Source organism: Columba livia, chromosome 2 (genome assembly GCF_036013475.1).
Source record: "Columba livia isolate bColLiv1 breed racing homer chromosome 2, bColLiv1.pat.W.v2, whole genome shotgun sequence".
Classification (NCBI taxonomy): domain Eukaryota; kingdom Metazoa; phylum Chordata; class Aves; order Columbiformes; family Columbidae; genus Columba; species Columba livia.
In genome coordinates this window covers 46,371,824-46,387,589 of record NC_088603.1, presented here as the reverse complement: position 1 = coordinate 46,387,589, position 15,766 = coordinate 46,371,824, and the positions used below count along the sequence as shown (strand labels likewise).

At 39.7% G+C, this 15,766-nt stretch overlaps 1 protein-coding gene across 4 annotated transcripts in view; it reads left to right on the top strand.

Moving 5' to 3' along the window:
• The window catches only part of CPNE4 (copine 4), a 283,195-nt gene that overhangs the window by 166,651 nt on the left and 100,778 nt on the right, over positions 1 to 15,766 (top strand). For all 4 annotated transcript variants that reach the window (XM_065051707.1, XM_065051708.1, XM_065051709.1 and 1 more), the window contains exons 4-6: positions 5,086 to 5,157; positions 9,228 to 9,302; positions 14,788 to 14,871. In XM_065051707.1, coding sequence (XP_064907779.1) covers positions 5,086 to 5,157; positions 9,228 to 9,302; positions 14,788 to 14,871 — 231 coding nt within the window. The remainder of the gene's footprint in view (positions 1 to 5,085; positions 5,158 to 9,227; positions 9,303 to 14,787; positions 14,872 to 15,766) is intronic.

Here is a 15,766-nt window from a genome sequence, read left to right as displayed (position 1 = left end):
GGCAAGATAGCAAATGCTTGTCAAGAAAGGAACAGAATGTAGATAGAACATACTTTAGGTTAGGCCAGCTGTGCAATTTAGCACTTTTTGTAGGAAACAATTCAAAAAGCTGTAGCTTCAGGAGTCTCTGAAAAACTCGTTCAAATCAACAGTTGGTTTAGAAAGGCAGGTTGCTGTACAGTGCTGAGCAGTCTGAACTTGGAGGTTGAAATTTCACAAGTACTCATCTCACTTTTTGAAGCCAAGGAATGCTGAGCACAACACGGTACAAGCAAAAAGATCCCATACTATTAATTGAAAGACCCAACATAGTTGTTCCTCCCTAAAAGTGTGAAGGACATCCCAAGAAGGCTTAAACAGCGTTCATCCTCTCTCTACAAGCTGCGAGGTGCAGGCAAAGAGGATGACAGTAAGATAGCTACAGATTTCTTATAGGGTGGGTTTGTAGTCTGAGAGCCTATGGTGGTCATTCTGCAGCTAGAGAGTGCCCAGGGGAGGAAGGGAAAGTAATGCTTGTTGAGTTAGAAGCCGTATCGAGCCATGAGGCTGATCAGGGATGAACATCCACCGAAGGGCAGTTAGATGTCTAGACAAGAATATGCAGATTTTTGCAAGGGTTGGTGAGAGGTCCAGGAGAGACATTTTTTGAAAGATTATAACAGCTGCTTCGCTTGATATATCCACACAATTCTAGTGAAAGCTATTAGAAAAACGCTCTGTTTCTACACGTACCGTTGCTGTTTGGTGGGAGATTGTGTCTCCAGAGTTGAGGTTGTATTTTGTGTGGCACCAAGGGCTCTGCACTGGGCAGGTGAATGCATTTGATGGTGAAGACTCAGTCTGTGTGAAAGTCATTTGGATCCAGGGAAAAACGCTAGTAAAATCTGACTTGGTGACTCTTTGCATTCCTGAAAATAGTTGGGTCTGCTAGAAGAAAGTTTAGCAGCTGTGCAAGTCCATATAACAGGAATAACACATCTGAGAGAAAAATGATTTAAGAAATGATTGTTCAGCTAAAGCTAATTGAGTATTCCAGCTGGCAAGGAAGAGATACAAAGACTTCTTGGAGTTGTGTACTGTGGAGGGAAATGTGTGCCTAACCTGGCTGTCTAGATAACTAAATTTGGGGTTCCTGTAAGAAAGTCCAATGGGCAGAAGAGGTCTGAATAAAGAATTAGAGACTTTGAAGGAGATATTTAAAATGATCCTAACCTTCTAGTTTTGTAACCACAAAGCTAAGTTGCTTTGTGGTGGTACACTCTTACATGTCACTAGCAGAGTATTTACCCAGTCCTTGGCTCTGTCAAAATCACAGAGCAGTGGTTCACATGACACAAGAGTTAATAAAAGTGAAGTGTCATAGCACATAAATATAAAAGGAGCTGTGGCCATTGTCTGTGGACATTTCAAGAAGTGTTTAACAAAAGAATGTAGGTGTTATGTCCAGAGATAGGTATTATGCAAGTCAATTTAACTGAAGCAAGTAAATAAACAAAAACCACACAGCCTTCTGATCTCAGGGGAAATATGGAGTGTGACCATCAGGCCTCTGGTTCAGGGTGTCACCTTGTGAAACGGAGTTTGTGGTATTGAAAGAACTTCAACCATCCCCAGCTGTCAATGGAAACAGGACTTCTCAGTACGATATATGGGATTTATCTGTTCCTGCCAATGCTAAATCACTAGGTTAAAAAGCCATATTGAAATTTTCTCGTTAGTTTGATTTATGAGGATTGGGAATTCTGTATGATATTAGTGAAAGTTATTTCTATATTTGGTTAAGGAAGGACCATATAGAGAAATATATTTTAAAAGGTTCTTGCACAACCATGGGTCATTAAATTTCACAGCTCACCTTACACAGTAGTGATTAATCACAACTTGGACACAGGAGAGAGCAAACCTTCATCAGAGTCCTTGTCTCTGAGTGACTGCTGAGCAATGCACTGTACACAGCTGGTGTCAGTGCCTCAGTGCTTTTATCCACCTCACAGCTGCATCTGTTCATACTTTTAAAATAAATTAAAAAAAAAAAAGAAAAGCACAATTTCTATATTTTAGATTGGAAATAGGATCAAAGAGCAATATGTGAATCCAGATTTAATTACAGCAATATAGAGCCTCTGTTCGGATCTGTGCTTAGCCTATTTGGGCTTGTATGTAATAAGGCAAATTTATTAATAGATCACGTTCAAGGGAATTTCCCACCCCTGTCTTACCACGGAGCTGATATCCTTTAGTACTATAGACCAGAAATCTAGTTGAGATGATACTCTGTTGAGATGATTGCATATTTGATAAATAGGAATCACTTCATGTGCATATCCTTCTCTGAAGACATTCCAAACATGCTTGGACACATTCCAGTGCGATCTGCTTTGGGTGAACCTCCTTTGGCAGGTGGGTTGGACTAGGTGATCTGCAGAGGTCTCTTCCAACCCCAACCATTCTGTGATTCATTGATATCCTCCCTCTGAAACAGAGCAGCAGCTTTTACATTCTGTTCCTATTCACACCTCTTGAAAATGTATTCAATATGATAAGGACTACTAGACACATGGCTGTCTCAGACCAGAACTGGATAGTAGTTTATATGTGGGGGTAGCTGCAAATAAACTTCATTCCGAAGTCTCTCTTGGCCTCACTTCTTAAATCTCTGCATCCATTTGTTCACCAGTAAGTCATGCTTCTGACAAAATGTTCATGAAGAAACCTGTTCTGGAAATGTAACGAGGTTTACTAGGCCAGAATGGAATGCTACTATCTGTGTTTTGGAAAGAAGAGAGACATTTACTTTCTGCACTTCTTCACATCAGTTTTGGACTTTTTTCTCCAAAGCTGAAGTTTTAAATTGCAAGCTTTCGAAGTAGGAGTCAAACCAAATTCCTGACAAATGGAAGACCTGTAGTTAACTACCTTCTTGTTAGCCATTTTGCAGCTTCAGCCATCTCTCTAACTCTGAACTTAGAAAAGTGCTTTCTAGGTCCTCAAGTTATCATTGTTCAGGACTTGCTGTCTGGCAGTCAGGTCAGCAAATGCTTTTTGTGATAATGTTCAGAAGATTTGCACCAATACACAACAATAAATATAATACATAATTGGTGGCAGCTTCTTTAGAACTGGTTCTTTTAACCAATGAGAGCTGGTTTGTACAGCACACGAACAAAAAGGGCAATTTACTGCTGAGGAAAATAGGTTCCTTGACAGTTATTGCAATGATAGTCTGCAAATCCTAAATCGCTAATTACAGATTGAAGCAATGATGTTGGCACATTGTTGCCAGATGGAAGATTCATTTTACTGGCCACTTAATTAACAACTGGTAAACAGTTGCACCCAAATACACATATTTACATATGCTGAGTGCTTACTGTGTCACAATGATTCTGATGGCTTAGAGAATGAGTTTTATTAGTGCGAACTATTAATGGGAATGTCAGAATGAATTATCTTCTCTGGAACTGTGAGCCCTCTATCTGCCACCTGTATGGGACTTCCTGAGCTTCAGATTTCTGTCTGCCTGATGCCTCTTGAAAGCTGGGATGCTTTCCAAAGCAGCAAAGGGAGCTGTAGGAATTTGGATAGTTGAGGGGGAGAAGTCCTGCTGTTTTCTAAAGGAGAATAGCTGAAGGATAGGTTCCCATCCAAGTTTTATCTCATACCAGGTGTACACATGTAACATATCTGAAAAAGCTTCTGGTCCACAATACTCCCAGCTTTCTGTGGAAGAGCTTAATGTGTTTTACAAAGCTATCTGTGTATCTTGGAGAAGGGAGAGAGGTCACAGAGATAAATGTGCCCTGCTCCCCAGCTGCCATAATTAATTGTGATGTTGGTACAGAACCCATAGTTTAATGATAAATTAGGAATAATCTGTCATGTTTCTGAATTACCTCTCATCTGAGAATCTCAAATAAGGTTTTATAAGTTGCACCTCACACTTCACAGGAGCACAATGATTTTTATTTGAACCTGTTAAGGTGGCAAGAGAACAGAGGTATGGGTGACTTAAGGGGTCACAGCAAACAATTTTTCCAAGATCCTAGGGAAGAAAAAGGTCATTTGAATCCTCGCAGTACTGGTCATCTTACCAGTACTCCTGTCTGTTGTTGCCATTGACCAGTACTAGTGCTGAAATCCAAAAGTTAATTTAGAAAAGTGAGATGATGGCAACAGGCTGGTTTATGGAAGGCTGTTGAAAAAAGACGAGCGTTAAATTATTCACTTAAGTAACACCAGCTGCAAAAATGCAGGGTAAGAAGCATCTGGCAATATGAAATGGTTGTAAAATGAACATTAGTTAACAGTATCGTTGTGTTCTTAAAATAAGTCAAATGAAATTCTGGAGTGTATCAGCAGCATAGCTCACAAGGCATGAGAAGCTTGGTCAAAAAGGAAAGGTAGGACAAACTTAGGTTCTGTAGTCTAAAGACTGTGGAGAGTTGATATTAGTCTTCAGATTTAAAGATTGCCTGGAAGAGGCAAAAAGTTGGTTCTCCTTATTCATGGTACATTGGACAGAAATAATCGCTTAAACTGCAGAAAATTGGGTTAATTGTTAAGAAAATATATTTACAGTAAGGATAATGATTGTTTAATTCTGTCCGGAGTTCAGAGTTGCTGATATTCTGAAATAAAATAAATGCCTTCTCTTTGAAACGGACTTCAATTTCCTATAAAAATAAATGAGGTTTGGAGGCATCTCTGATGGGTTTGCTGTGTACAGCTCTCTGTATTGTATTCTAAACCTACTTAAAGTTTGCTTCTGTCCTGCTGTTGCCACCATGGCGATATTTGAAGCAAGTCTGAAGTGGAATTTCTGCTATTCTGTTCAACTCAGTGAACTCTGTTCTTCCCATTCTGCTTGACCACAACTGCTTGCTTTGTCCTTCCAATTGCATCCGATCTGCAGGCTTCCTGGAGAACCTTTCTTCTCAATCATGGTCTTTCTCTGCTATCTCTGATTGTGGATTAAGACACTAGCTTGATAGGGAAAAAAAATAGGCAACATAAAACTGAAATGACAATAAGGCATGTATTTACTACAGATTCTAATTTTTCCCCTCTGTTTTTATTTTTGTGCAGATTGTTTCTCAGAGGAAACTCTCCAAGTCCTTACTCAAACATGGAAACACAGCAGGAAAGTCATCTATAACAGTAAGTCAGTCTTAAATACACTCTTATTTTCCTGTTATTTAGAAACATCTAATGTGATTAATTCTCCCTAAAAGCATCCTGCTAAGTAACCAGAACAACCCTTGACTGAGAAATGTATTTAAATTGTTTGTTTAACAGATTACTTGTACTGTTTCTGACAAATGCTTATTGTATGGAAATAGCTACAAATAATGTATGATTTGTACAAAAGCCGTGATATTTACTACTGGTACATTTAAGGTACTTTGATAACAGCAAGAAACTTGTGCTGCCTGATTCCTTTAAGTTGAAGCTTTAGAACCTTTAGAAATTCATTCTGACCTGCTTTGATACACTAAGGAGTCTGATGTTTCTCAGCCTTTGGACTTTTCCCAGTTTCTAAAAAACACAACAAAAAAGAATTAACAAACACAAAAACAACCTCAGAAAACACACACATACCCAGCCACACCAAATGCAGAAGTTTGATGAGATTAGGCATTTTAGCTGTGTTGTAATGTAATTACAGACTGGATAGTTATAGCAGCCCCATGTGTATCTTGAAATCTGCAAATCAATGTGTTACCTCTCTTTCATCTTTCTCTTTGCTGGCTTGTTTGGGAGATCAAGCTTGTCTGCAATGAACCTAGCATGCTTGTGACATTTGCAGCTCTGCATTAAGACAAAAACTATAATAAAATATTCTGCTTTGGGGATCTATGCTCTGTTGCTTCATGGGGTTGAGAAGGATTTTTTTTCCTTGATGTGTAATTAGCCAGATGGGTTTATTTTGGCTTGATTGTTTGGATTTTTTTCTGCCTTCAGCCACAGAAAAGAGCAGACTAAGAAATTATGCTTTCTGAGAGCCCAGGGAATTTTCTTTCTTAGGTGTTTTCCTTAGTGCCTGGCTGGGAAGGGATTTGCTTAAATGCATAAGGTGAAACTCATTTTTGGCCTGGGGTTGGAAAGGAATTCCCTGTTCTCCTGTCTGAATAGAACCAGGGGAGAGTTTTGCTCTCTAAATAACTTGTTGTGTTTTCCCTGCTGAGATTATCTGGGCATACTTCATCTTGTCCATCCCCATGGTGTTCTGGACCCACCTCCTGCTCTATGAAGGACATTAGGGAGTTTAGTTTCGTGAAAACAAAAATGCAGTAGCTCAACTGAAATCATTAAGCTTGCTAGTAGAGTGTTCTGGCAAAAAAAAATAATGCTCTGTGATATACAGAAGATGAGAGAAAATGAGTTAATAGTCCCTGCCGGCCTAACACTTGATGATAACCATGAACCATGGACCTTAGTTACTTGCTTTGGCTTCCTGCCAGCGGTACTGAAGAGCAAGGCAGCTTTACTGAAAGGGGAGAAAAGTGAACTCAGATAAAAAGTATTGTGTGAGAAGTTTGCTGTCTCAACAGAATAAGTCAAAATCAGTATGTGTCATTATTTCTGGACCTGGGGTACATACCAGGTGTCTGTCAAGTATGGAAGCTACAAAAGCTAGTGTCCTAACTTGCTCAGTGTAGTGAATTTTGAGTTTTTTGTAGTATTTTGAAAATTCCTGTCTCAGCATATTTTGCTGGAATTTTACTAGCCCTTTGACTGTATAATGTCTCATCAGTACAGTGTTTTATATTCTGTGGGATAAAAACAGAACCTTGATCAACTTTTCCTTTTGGACGTCTGTCAAACTTTATAAGAGAGAGTTCATTATTTTCGGTTAAAAATATTTGTGAAACTTGGTGTGCAAATCCCAGAGCAATGTTTGTCATATACAGCTTATGACCTTTTAAACCATCAAAATACATGGAATTGAAATGTTGTGTCAGACTCTATGGGCCAAATTTCCAGCATGCTCACATTTGCCTGGAACATGTGAAACACCACATATGTGCTTGTGTGATGGTACTTTCATGTACAGTTAAGCATCTCTGCCCCTGCATGGCTGCATGTGAATATTTTCATAGAATCATACAATAATTTCGGTTGGAAGAGGCCCTCAGGATCGTCGAGTCCAACCATAATGTAACCTAACTCTAGCATTAAACCATGTCCATAAGAACCTCGTCTAAACGCCTTTTAAACACCTCCAAGGATGGTGACTCCACCACTGCCCTGGGCAGCCTGTTCCAATGCCTGACAACCCTTTCAGTGAAGAACTTTTTCCTAATATCAAATCTAAACCTCCCCTGGTACAACTTGAGGCCATTTCCTCTTGTCTTCTCACTTGCTACTTGGGAGAAGAGACCAACACCCTCCATGCTACAACCTCCTTTCAGGTAGTTGTAGACAGCAATAAGGTCTCCTTTTCTCCTGCTCAGCCTTTTCTCCTCCTCAGCCTCCTTTTCTCCAGGCTGAACAGCCCCAGTTCCCTCAGCTGTTCCTCATCAGACTTGTGCTCCAGGCCCCTCACCAGTTTTGTTGTCCTCCTCTGAACTCTCTCCAGTACTTCAATGTCCTTCTTATGATGAGGGTCCCAAAACTGAACACAGAAGGAAATACCACAGTTCATTGCTGTGAGGTGTTACAGCCAGAATAGTCTTAATGCCCCACTGTCCCTTTGGAGGCACCTTTCCCCTAATGTAGACTTGCCTGCAGGCCCTCAGAGGTACCTCCTCTGGCATGAAGCACCTCCTTCCAAGAGCATATCTCCAGTTGTGTCCTCAACAGCATCCCCTTCCCCGTGCTTCCTCTAGGATCTTCTTTAGGGTGGCCTAGCAGGCCTCCCTTTGTGCCTCCTGCCTCTAGCAGCTGCCACCCTTTCTTAAATATCTTTATACAGAAGCACCATATGCACCTCTGATCAGTTGCTGTTTTGGGATGCAGTTTGTAGCTGCTGCCCACTGCCAAACCAGCCAGAGCCAGCTGTGAGCAGCATGGGACAGTTCACAGCCTTCCCACACAGGCCACCTCTGCTGCCCTCGCTACCAAAACCCTGCCAATGCAGAATCTGTTCGTTTCTGTCCAAGAAAGAAAAAAGGTCTTAACAAATCCCGATGATACTGAAGTTTGTTGAGCCTGTAGACAGCCTGGCTAATTCCTGGGAGCAGCATGCAGTAAATCATCCCGCACTACAGTGCTCTGACTACAGCTTTGACCTCAGCAGACTTCAGCTGGTTTGAAGAATAGTTGAGGTGTGCCAGCAGCTCCCCGGGCACCCAGAGTCCATGTGGTGGGCATGGTCTGAGCCTGGCTGAGGAGCTGACATGGCTGTCAAGTGTGTGGCCATGGGTGTGAAACACCCAGGAAATAGTTTCTTTTGGGCCATCTGGTCTCTGGGGAGGATATTTACAATAGGGAAAGATAACTGTCAAATAGAATGTAACGTGATTTGTTTCAAAGAACCTTCTTCAGTGAAATATCCCATGTTTGGTTAATACCTTCTTTCCACTGAAGCATTTAAATGGCCCAGTCAGAAAGGCTATTTTGGTTGGTTTTGTTGGCTTTTTTTAACAGCATTGCACAGCACAGTGACTGGCATCACTATCAGCATAGCTTATGCCATCTGAAATAGTCATTCTACATTATTTAATGTTATTTTCTTCTGACTCAGTCTACAGTAAATGGTTTTGCCAATGTAGCTGTTGCAGAAAAACTATACCAGGGAGAGCTCTCCTACTGTAAATGCGCCTTTCATAGAAACTAATGACAGGTGACTTCACTTCTTTTTCCATTTAACTTGCCAAATGATGCTGAAGCAGCATAAAAATAGTAGAACTTTTTAATGGGTTCTTTTTGTCCGCTTGGACACTGTGAGGCTGTTGAATTCTCTGTCGTCCTACCTGAGGAAAAGTACTTCGTCAGAAGAAAGGTATCCTTGATGGATGTTGAGGTCTGTCCATTTATAGGTGATTGACAAGGCATAGTCGTGCGATACACAGTGATTCAGGTTTTTAGGCTTGACATGGTGCCGCTCATCAGCTGAGCAAGGGATTCACTGAGTGCTCTTAGCCCTTCCTGATTGCAAAGAGAAAGATAGTAATTTGAACCACGCTTCAGTTTCCTAATGGGGTTTACAGCCTTCACACTGGAAAATGGCATCTTTCTCCCCTTTCATTACACCATGCAAAACTCAAATGTAGCTTTCCATTTAGGTGATTGCTGAGGAATTGTCTGGCAATGATGACTACGTTGAACTTTCATTCAGTGCACGGAAATTGGATGACAAGGTAAGCTACTTGATATTAACCTTCCTGAAAGATATAAGAACGCCTGCAAATATAATTTGATGATATTTTCCCTGACAGATATTTTTTGCCTTGTATTATTAAACACATCAGAGATTTCAGATGAATGTTCACAATGCGGCTTTCCTCAAGTTGCAAAGTAATTAAAAAAAAAAAACTCAAGGGAATCTAATTAAAACCAAGACAATTTAATTACACTATAAGTAAGACAATGTAATTATTTAAGATGCCACAGATCAGAAGTGCTTAGAGAAGCAAGCTTTCTAAAAGTAGTCAACAATGTTATAGTTGAAGTAAGCATCTTAAAATAAAGCTAGAAAACTTCATAACAGCTCGGTGATGAATCACATTTTGTTCAACAAAACATGACTTGAATGTGAGGAAGAGACTCCTGCCTATTTGTTAAAAACTGTTTCCCTCTTTAATAAAAAACCTGTCCACTGACTACAACACTGCTCTTGATTATAAGGGCTACTTTTGTCTGAAAATATCCAGTGTTGTTCAGCAATACACATATAATAAGCACTTCAAGCATTACACAGCTCAAGAAACCCAGACGACTGCTTGTAAAGCACACTTTCTCTTATTTCATTGTAAGAGAAGACACATAATTATTTGAGGTAATCTGGGTAATATCTTTGTAATTAATAGATGTCATAAGACTATGACCCTCTTTAGATAATAGGGCTTTACATGTAATAGAAGATTAGATGTTTACAGTTGTACTCTACCACAATATCTACTATTACTTCCTATATATAAAGCCGCTTCTAATTAGAACCATATGGTAACCCTACACAAAAGTTTATGATTCTAATGCTAGAAGCATGTGCTTGTAAACATTGGATATGTGAGTAGTTTAAAATCAAATCAGCGTGAGTACTTTTGGATATATACATACATTAGATTTTCAAAATCAGGCCGTAACTGATGAATCATATTTTCAGTTGAAACTGCCAGGAAAACTCAGACAAGCAGAAAGTACCCGAAAAGATTAATAGTACCAGACTTTATTTAAAACATACAGGTAAATGTCATTTTTGTGCTCAGGATCATTAATAATAATAAATGATCAGGAGCTTAATTTACTTCTCATCTGAAAGATGAATTACTTCTTCATTCAGAGTTGCTGGAGTCTTAGTATTTCTGAATAACTTTATTTAGATGTCAAAATGTAGATTTAACAACGTGTGTATAGACAGACATCTTTGGGCCCAATGTCCAAATTTATACAAAAGTTTCTTTCTGTTCCACATGCTGTCACTTCTAGAAAAAGGAAAGGAAGTGTACAACATAATAAGCCTTCACTTGGTTATACCGTTTCCACAAATGTGAAATGCTGTCTAGTCTAGATAATATAATTACTTATGGCTTCTGTTGATATAAATTAAAAGGATGCTGCCAGAATGTGCTTCTGAACCAGTTCAATGTTGCCTGGGCAATAGCTTTAGAGAGTGGTTGAAACACTCTATGGAGATAAACTAAGGAGGATCATTCTGAAATATTGCAAGAACATTGTAATTCTTACCATTTCACTCAAGGTGGGCTTCATCTAATAAAAAAATTCCTGGATGGTGCAGTGTGCAACCCAGGCAATGACTCATCGTATGATATCTGAATCAAAACTCCTGTCTTTAGCTGATGAAAATCTCTGGAAGCCTATTACAGCTGAAAGAAGTCTTTCCATTTCCTCCAGCTAGAGATGTAGCTCTAAACCTGGCTGAACCTTGGTTTACCTCGTTTATAAGAAAACACTAGTGCTTTTGGTATGGCTTATAATGAATTTTGGCATCAGTAGGTACAAGGTAGTATTATTAATTATTGTTATTAAGGTTTGAAATGACTTAAATTGTATAGTTCAGGCATTGGTGAAAAAGTATGAGTGCCCCAATGTCACATAAAGGTCAAAAAAAAAAAGTCAGAGAAGTGAGAAGAGCCCATCTTGTGAAATCCTAAGCATGGTTTTGCATGCCTCTCCCTGCTCAGAGTGAAGACCTGAGTAGAGATGTAGCATCAGAGAAGCAGACTGAGGGCAGGAACTGGGCTGGGAGTCCCTTGAAAGACAGAGAAAGGCTGTAGGAGGAATGGTTTACACTCTGCTACACAGGGTCACTTTTGTAACCCCAGGGGTTCCCGCACTGGTACCTGTGGGGGTGGCAGAAGAAAAGTCGAATCCAAATGTCTCACAACTTGAGGATAAGAGAAGAGGTAGAGGGAGGTTCTGGGTATGCTTTAAGGATAAAATCAAATAAATAAATAAATAAATACATTTAATTACTGTCAGTGGTATCTTGAGTGGGCAAGAATTTTCTCAGTCCACCCTTTAAAAAAAAAATTCCGTGCAAGAAGATCCAGATGGTGGTCCTTAAACATATCAGTTTCCCCCACTAAGGAAAAAGGTGTGAACAACATATTTTTGTCAGATTAAAAAAAAATTTGTTGGTGTAATTTAACAGGCAGTATATGTTTGTTGGTTTTTCTTACACCCCTCATAAAAAACTGCAAGAGTTTTAGAGAAACCGTAAAACAAGTAAAGCCTACTCATTTTTTTCCTGGAGCAGTGGCTGAAACACGCAGTAAAAAAATGATAGGAAAGTCACAGGTGCCAAAGTTTCCTTTAGTTAACTGACTTTGCAGAGGTAAAGGTTATTTTTTTTTTATTGCAGTTCTTGTTGGGAAGGTATAACTGCGTTTTCATGTTTTATTGAAGCCCAGTCAGCTCAGATGGCACATCTTTGTTTCAAGAGATCCACTGAGAACACTTCACAGTAGAACAATAACTTTTGGAAAGGTTCTATTGCATTAATAGCTGTGTCACAATTACCATAGCAAGCAGCTACGTTTTCATTATAGCTATAATAAATTACGAGCAGGCAAACTGCTTTTCCTGTTCTGAGAGAGGCAGTTATCATTGCTTGGCAAAGATTTTCCAGCAAATATCTGTGAAATACAAGCCTTTTTTATATATTACCCTGATACTAGATTACTAAAAAAATGAAATCTTAAATACTTTGTCTTGCTGCTGAAGAATTTTCAAAATTGTTAGTGTCTTTTGGCTCCCTCAGCCCTTTTCTGAGAGACTTTTGAGTTGACCCCCAAACCTCAATTTAAAAGGTGTCATACTCTAAAAATTAGTGTACTAAAAGATGTGTCAGACTAGGTGCTCAAAACTAGAGGTAGTTTATTTTTTAAAAAGTTTAAGCCATGTACTTGTGTTTTTACTGTGTATCCGCTGCTCATACTAAAAGAACAGTGTGCATTATACCACTAGCAAATGCACTGCATTAATCATTTAAACATTATTAAAATAGCAAAACATTAGACCTTTATTGCTGCTATTCCTCTTTCAGTGAATGTTCTTGTGAGGTAATGCAAAGCTGTTAGATTCAATGTAACAGCAAAAAAGCTCTGAAGCCTTAATAGCTATGAAATAAAATGTTTCTTCAGCATATAATTTTTGAGTTGTTACAAAGCATCTTCAATATTGAAGGATTTTTGATTGTACCTTCCTTCTGAAAGGAATTAGGCTTTGATTTTGTATTGAAGGTGGGGTGATATAAGCTATGATCCAGCATTAAAATCTTTCCCTTTAAGTGGTATTGGCTTAGTACTTAAAAACAGATATTAAAAAATATGTCCCTTGTGCTGATTTTCTGTTTCAACTTTCATGATATTCAGCTGGGAATGGTACTATATTTTGAGTCTTAAACAAAATCCTGGTTTCCTTTCTGAATCTTTCTGCACTCCAGGGTGCATTCTTTGGATGTATCATTTTGAGGTATTTTCTTTCAGATAGCTTTTCTTATCAAAGAATCTGTTAATGCTAAGCTTTTACTCAGCTTCAATCAGTATACTCATGTGTGAGAAGAGGCAGCTCAGTCTTTTTTAACCCTTAGGCACTCTATGATTAACCCAGCACCCTCACTCTGCTGGTTCTCTTTGCTATGGAGTAGTAATCTGGCAGAATTTGTTCACCAAAGCCCCCTATGTACTAGCAGTTTCAAAGGCTGAATGGAGTCTGAATAGTAAACCTCCATCAGGGCCTTAAGGCAAACTCTGGAGTTACAGACTTTGTTGGGGTTTGTGCTGGTTTACACTCTTACATTAAATGTCGTGTAACCATGTAACTGAATAGGCAAACAGATGGCTTTATTGTTTAGAGTTCAACTTGATAAGATTTAACAAGTACATGTGCACGTGCTTTGCATCAGTTTCTAAACATACCAGCACCTTTTCCCTCGTAGGAAAAGAAACAAATCATTCACAGAACAGCGCTCGGAACACAACATTGTTAGGAGTCATCTTTAGGGCATGGAAAAGGCTTCTGGTTGCTTGAGTGTTGCCCAAAGCTTTGTGGTGTTTAGGGACTCAGTTCCTTCTTCTGACATTGAAATTCAGGTTTCTCTTTTCAAAGCCCTGATTTCTTTGCTTGTTTAACAGTTGTGGAATTGTAAAAATGCCCTGAAAATGAATTTGACCATAATAATGTGCCTAGACTTTGTGTAGCATCTTATTCAAAGCTGTTCCAATCCCAATGGCTACCCAACTAGTCAAAAATAAGTGTGGTGGGCATTTGGTGAGGAGAAAACTGCAGAACAGTGTGTATTACAGTCATCTTTACACTAAGGGTTTTCTAGAAAGACCCAGAGAGCAAACAAGAGTTCCTCGTTTCTCTGAAATGATGTGGAGGTCTGTGGTTTTGGATATAGCCTGTAGAGATTAATAATATTCGTATGCATAAAGTTAATCATGTAGCTCTTCTGAAGAAGAAAATGAAGAATGGAGGTGAAACTACAGAAAATCGGCTGAGTCTTGCTCTTGCAGCTTTGTGAACCTCAGTGTCTGTCACAGATTTGCCTGTGCTTAGAGATACCAAGTAATTTTTTGCATTCCCCTGCTCTGTCATCTTAGTATAGGCCATGTTATCACATTCTAAAGAGAGCTTGCTTCTCCTACCTTCTCTAATCCATCTGGCCAGTACTTGTGTTAGCTGGTAGCAGCACAATGTCTTGGCTGATTAACTTTTGTTTTGAGAGAGAGAGCGATTGGTATGAAATTCAGCCCGACTGTAGAATATGCTTCAAAGGGCTTCGCGTGATCATACTGATGTCAAAAGACCGAACAGTTATGAAGACAGAACGAACCAAGCTAGGTGGATGAAGGAACTAAAGCTCAGACATCTCAGGAATCTGGACTGGGTGTAAGAATGGAAGAGGCTGTAAAATGACGTTTTACAGTCCTGCCTGCCATGACTGAATAGTCAAACTGAGAGCAACAGCAGTGGCATGGAAGTCCTTGTGGAACAAGGACAAGAATGAAATATTGCTGAGAGACACCAGGAGGTCTCACTAAAACCACCCTGGCTGTCCTTTTTCATTAGCAGTCAGGGAAGCAGCAGTCCAGTGTGCCTGAAAAGCTCCAAGAAAAAAGAAGTCTCAAGAGTAACCTGTCCTATATTTTATTTTAGGATTTTTTCAGCAAATCTGATCCTTTTCTGGAGATTTTCCGGATGAATGATGATGCAACCCAACAACTTGTTCACAGGACTGAGGTAAGGAATAAGCTTGGATTCACTTTCCATGGACACAGGTGGGCTGTCAGGAGGAATAGTTCATGCTTCCCATGTCACAAGGGGTATTGCAAGCACCCACATTTAATAACATTTCTCTCTCTTGTGTAATTATTGACTAATGAATATCAGGTCTTGCCTTATGCACATGAGAGTAAGGGAAGATGGTACTGAAGCTGGAGATCCAAATTTAATTAAACTGGCAAATATTCTGTTTGAAGGTCGGGAGTTATACATATTATATTTAACTCAAACCATGTTACAGACAGGGTCATATTTTCCCATTTATGCTATGTTGCATCTTCTCCCAGGTTGCTGGTGCTGAAGGGATTTGTAATCCCAATGATTACATTTGTTTCGTCTGTCCCAGTGTCATTACTGCTTCCTTGCTAATGACTGGCATTGTCTCAAAAAGCAGCATTTAGTTGTAGAGGGTGGACTTGTGGCAGGTATGTGGGGTTATAAACCTGTCTGTTATGGATCCCATTAAGTCTTTGTGGCAAGGCAGACCATTTGTCTGTCAGTTGGTGCTACCAATCCCCATTGTTCAGTTCTGCATCTCTTCCATGGCTTCCAGTTCAGGGGTATATCCCACAACCTTTCCCTTGGGACTTAGGCCCCTGCTGAAGGATGGCAGTGGTGGGGCAATCTCTGTAGCATGATCTGTGGACAGTCCATTTCCCAGCTGTGCTCCTTTCTGGGGCTTTCCGGAGCGGGAGTGTTGCAAACTGCAGGTAGCTCAAGGGCACAGATCCCATGTGTGTTGTTCTGCAAACCTCCATCTGAGCTCTGCTTTTTTCTCTTTCTGGTGAGCATACTGTATTGGAAATTGTGGTTCTTGTTAGCATTCTGTTTGGAGATATGCAAATGTAAACAG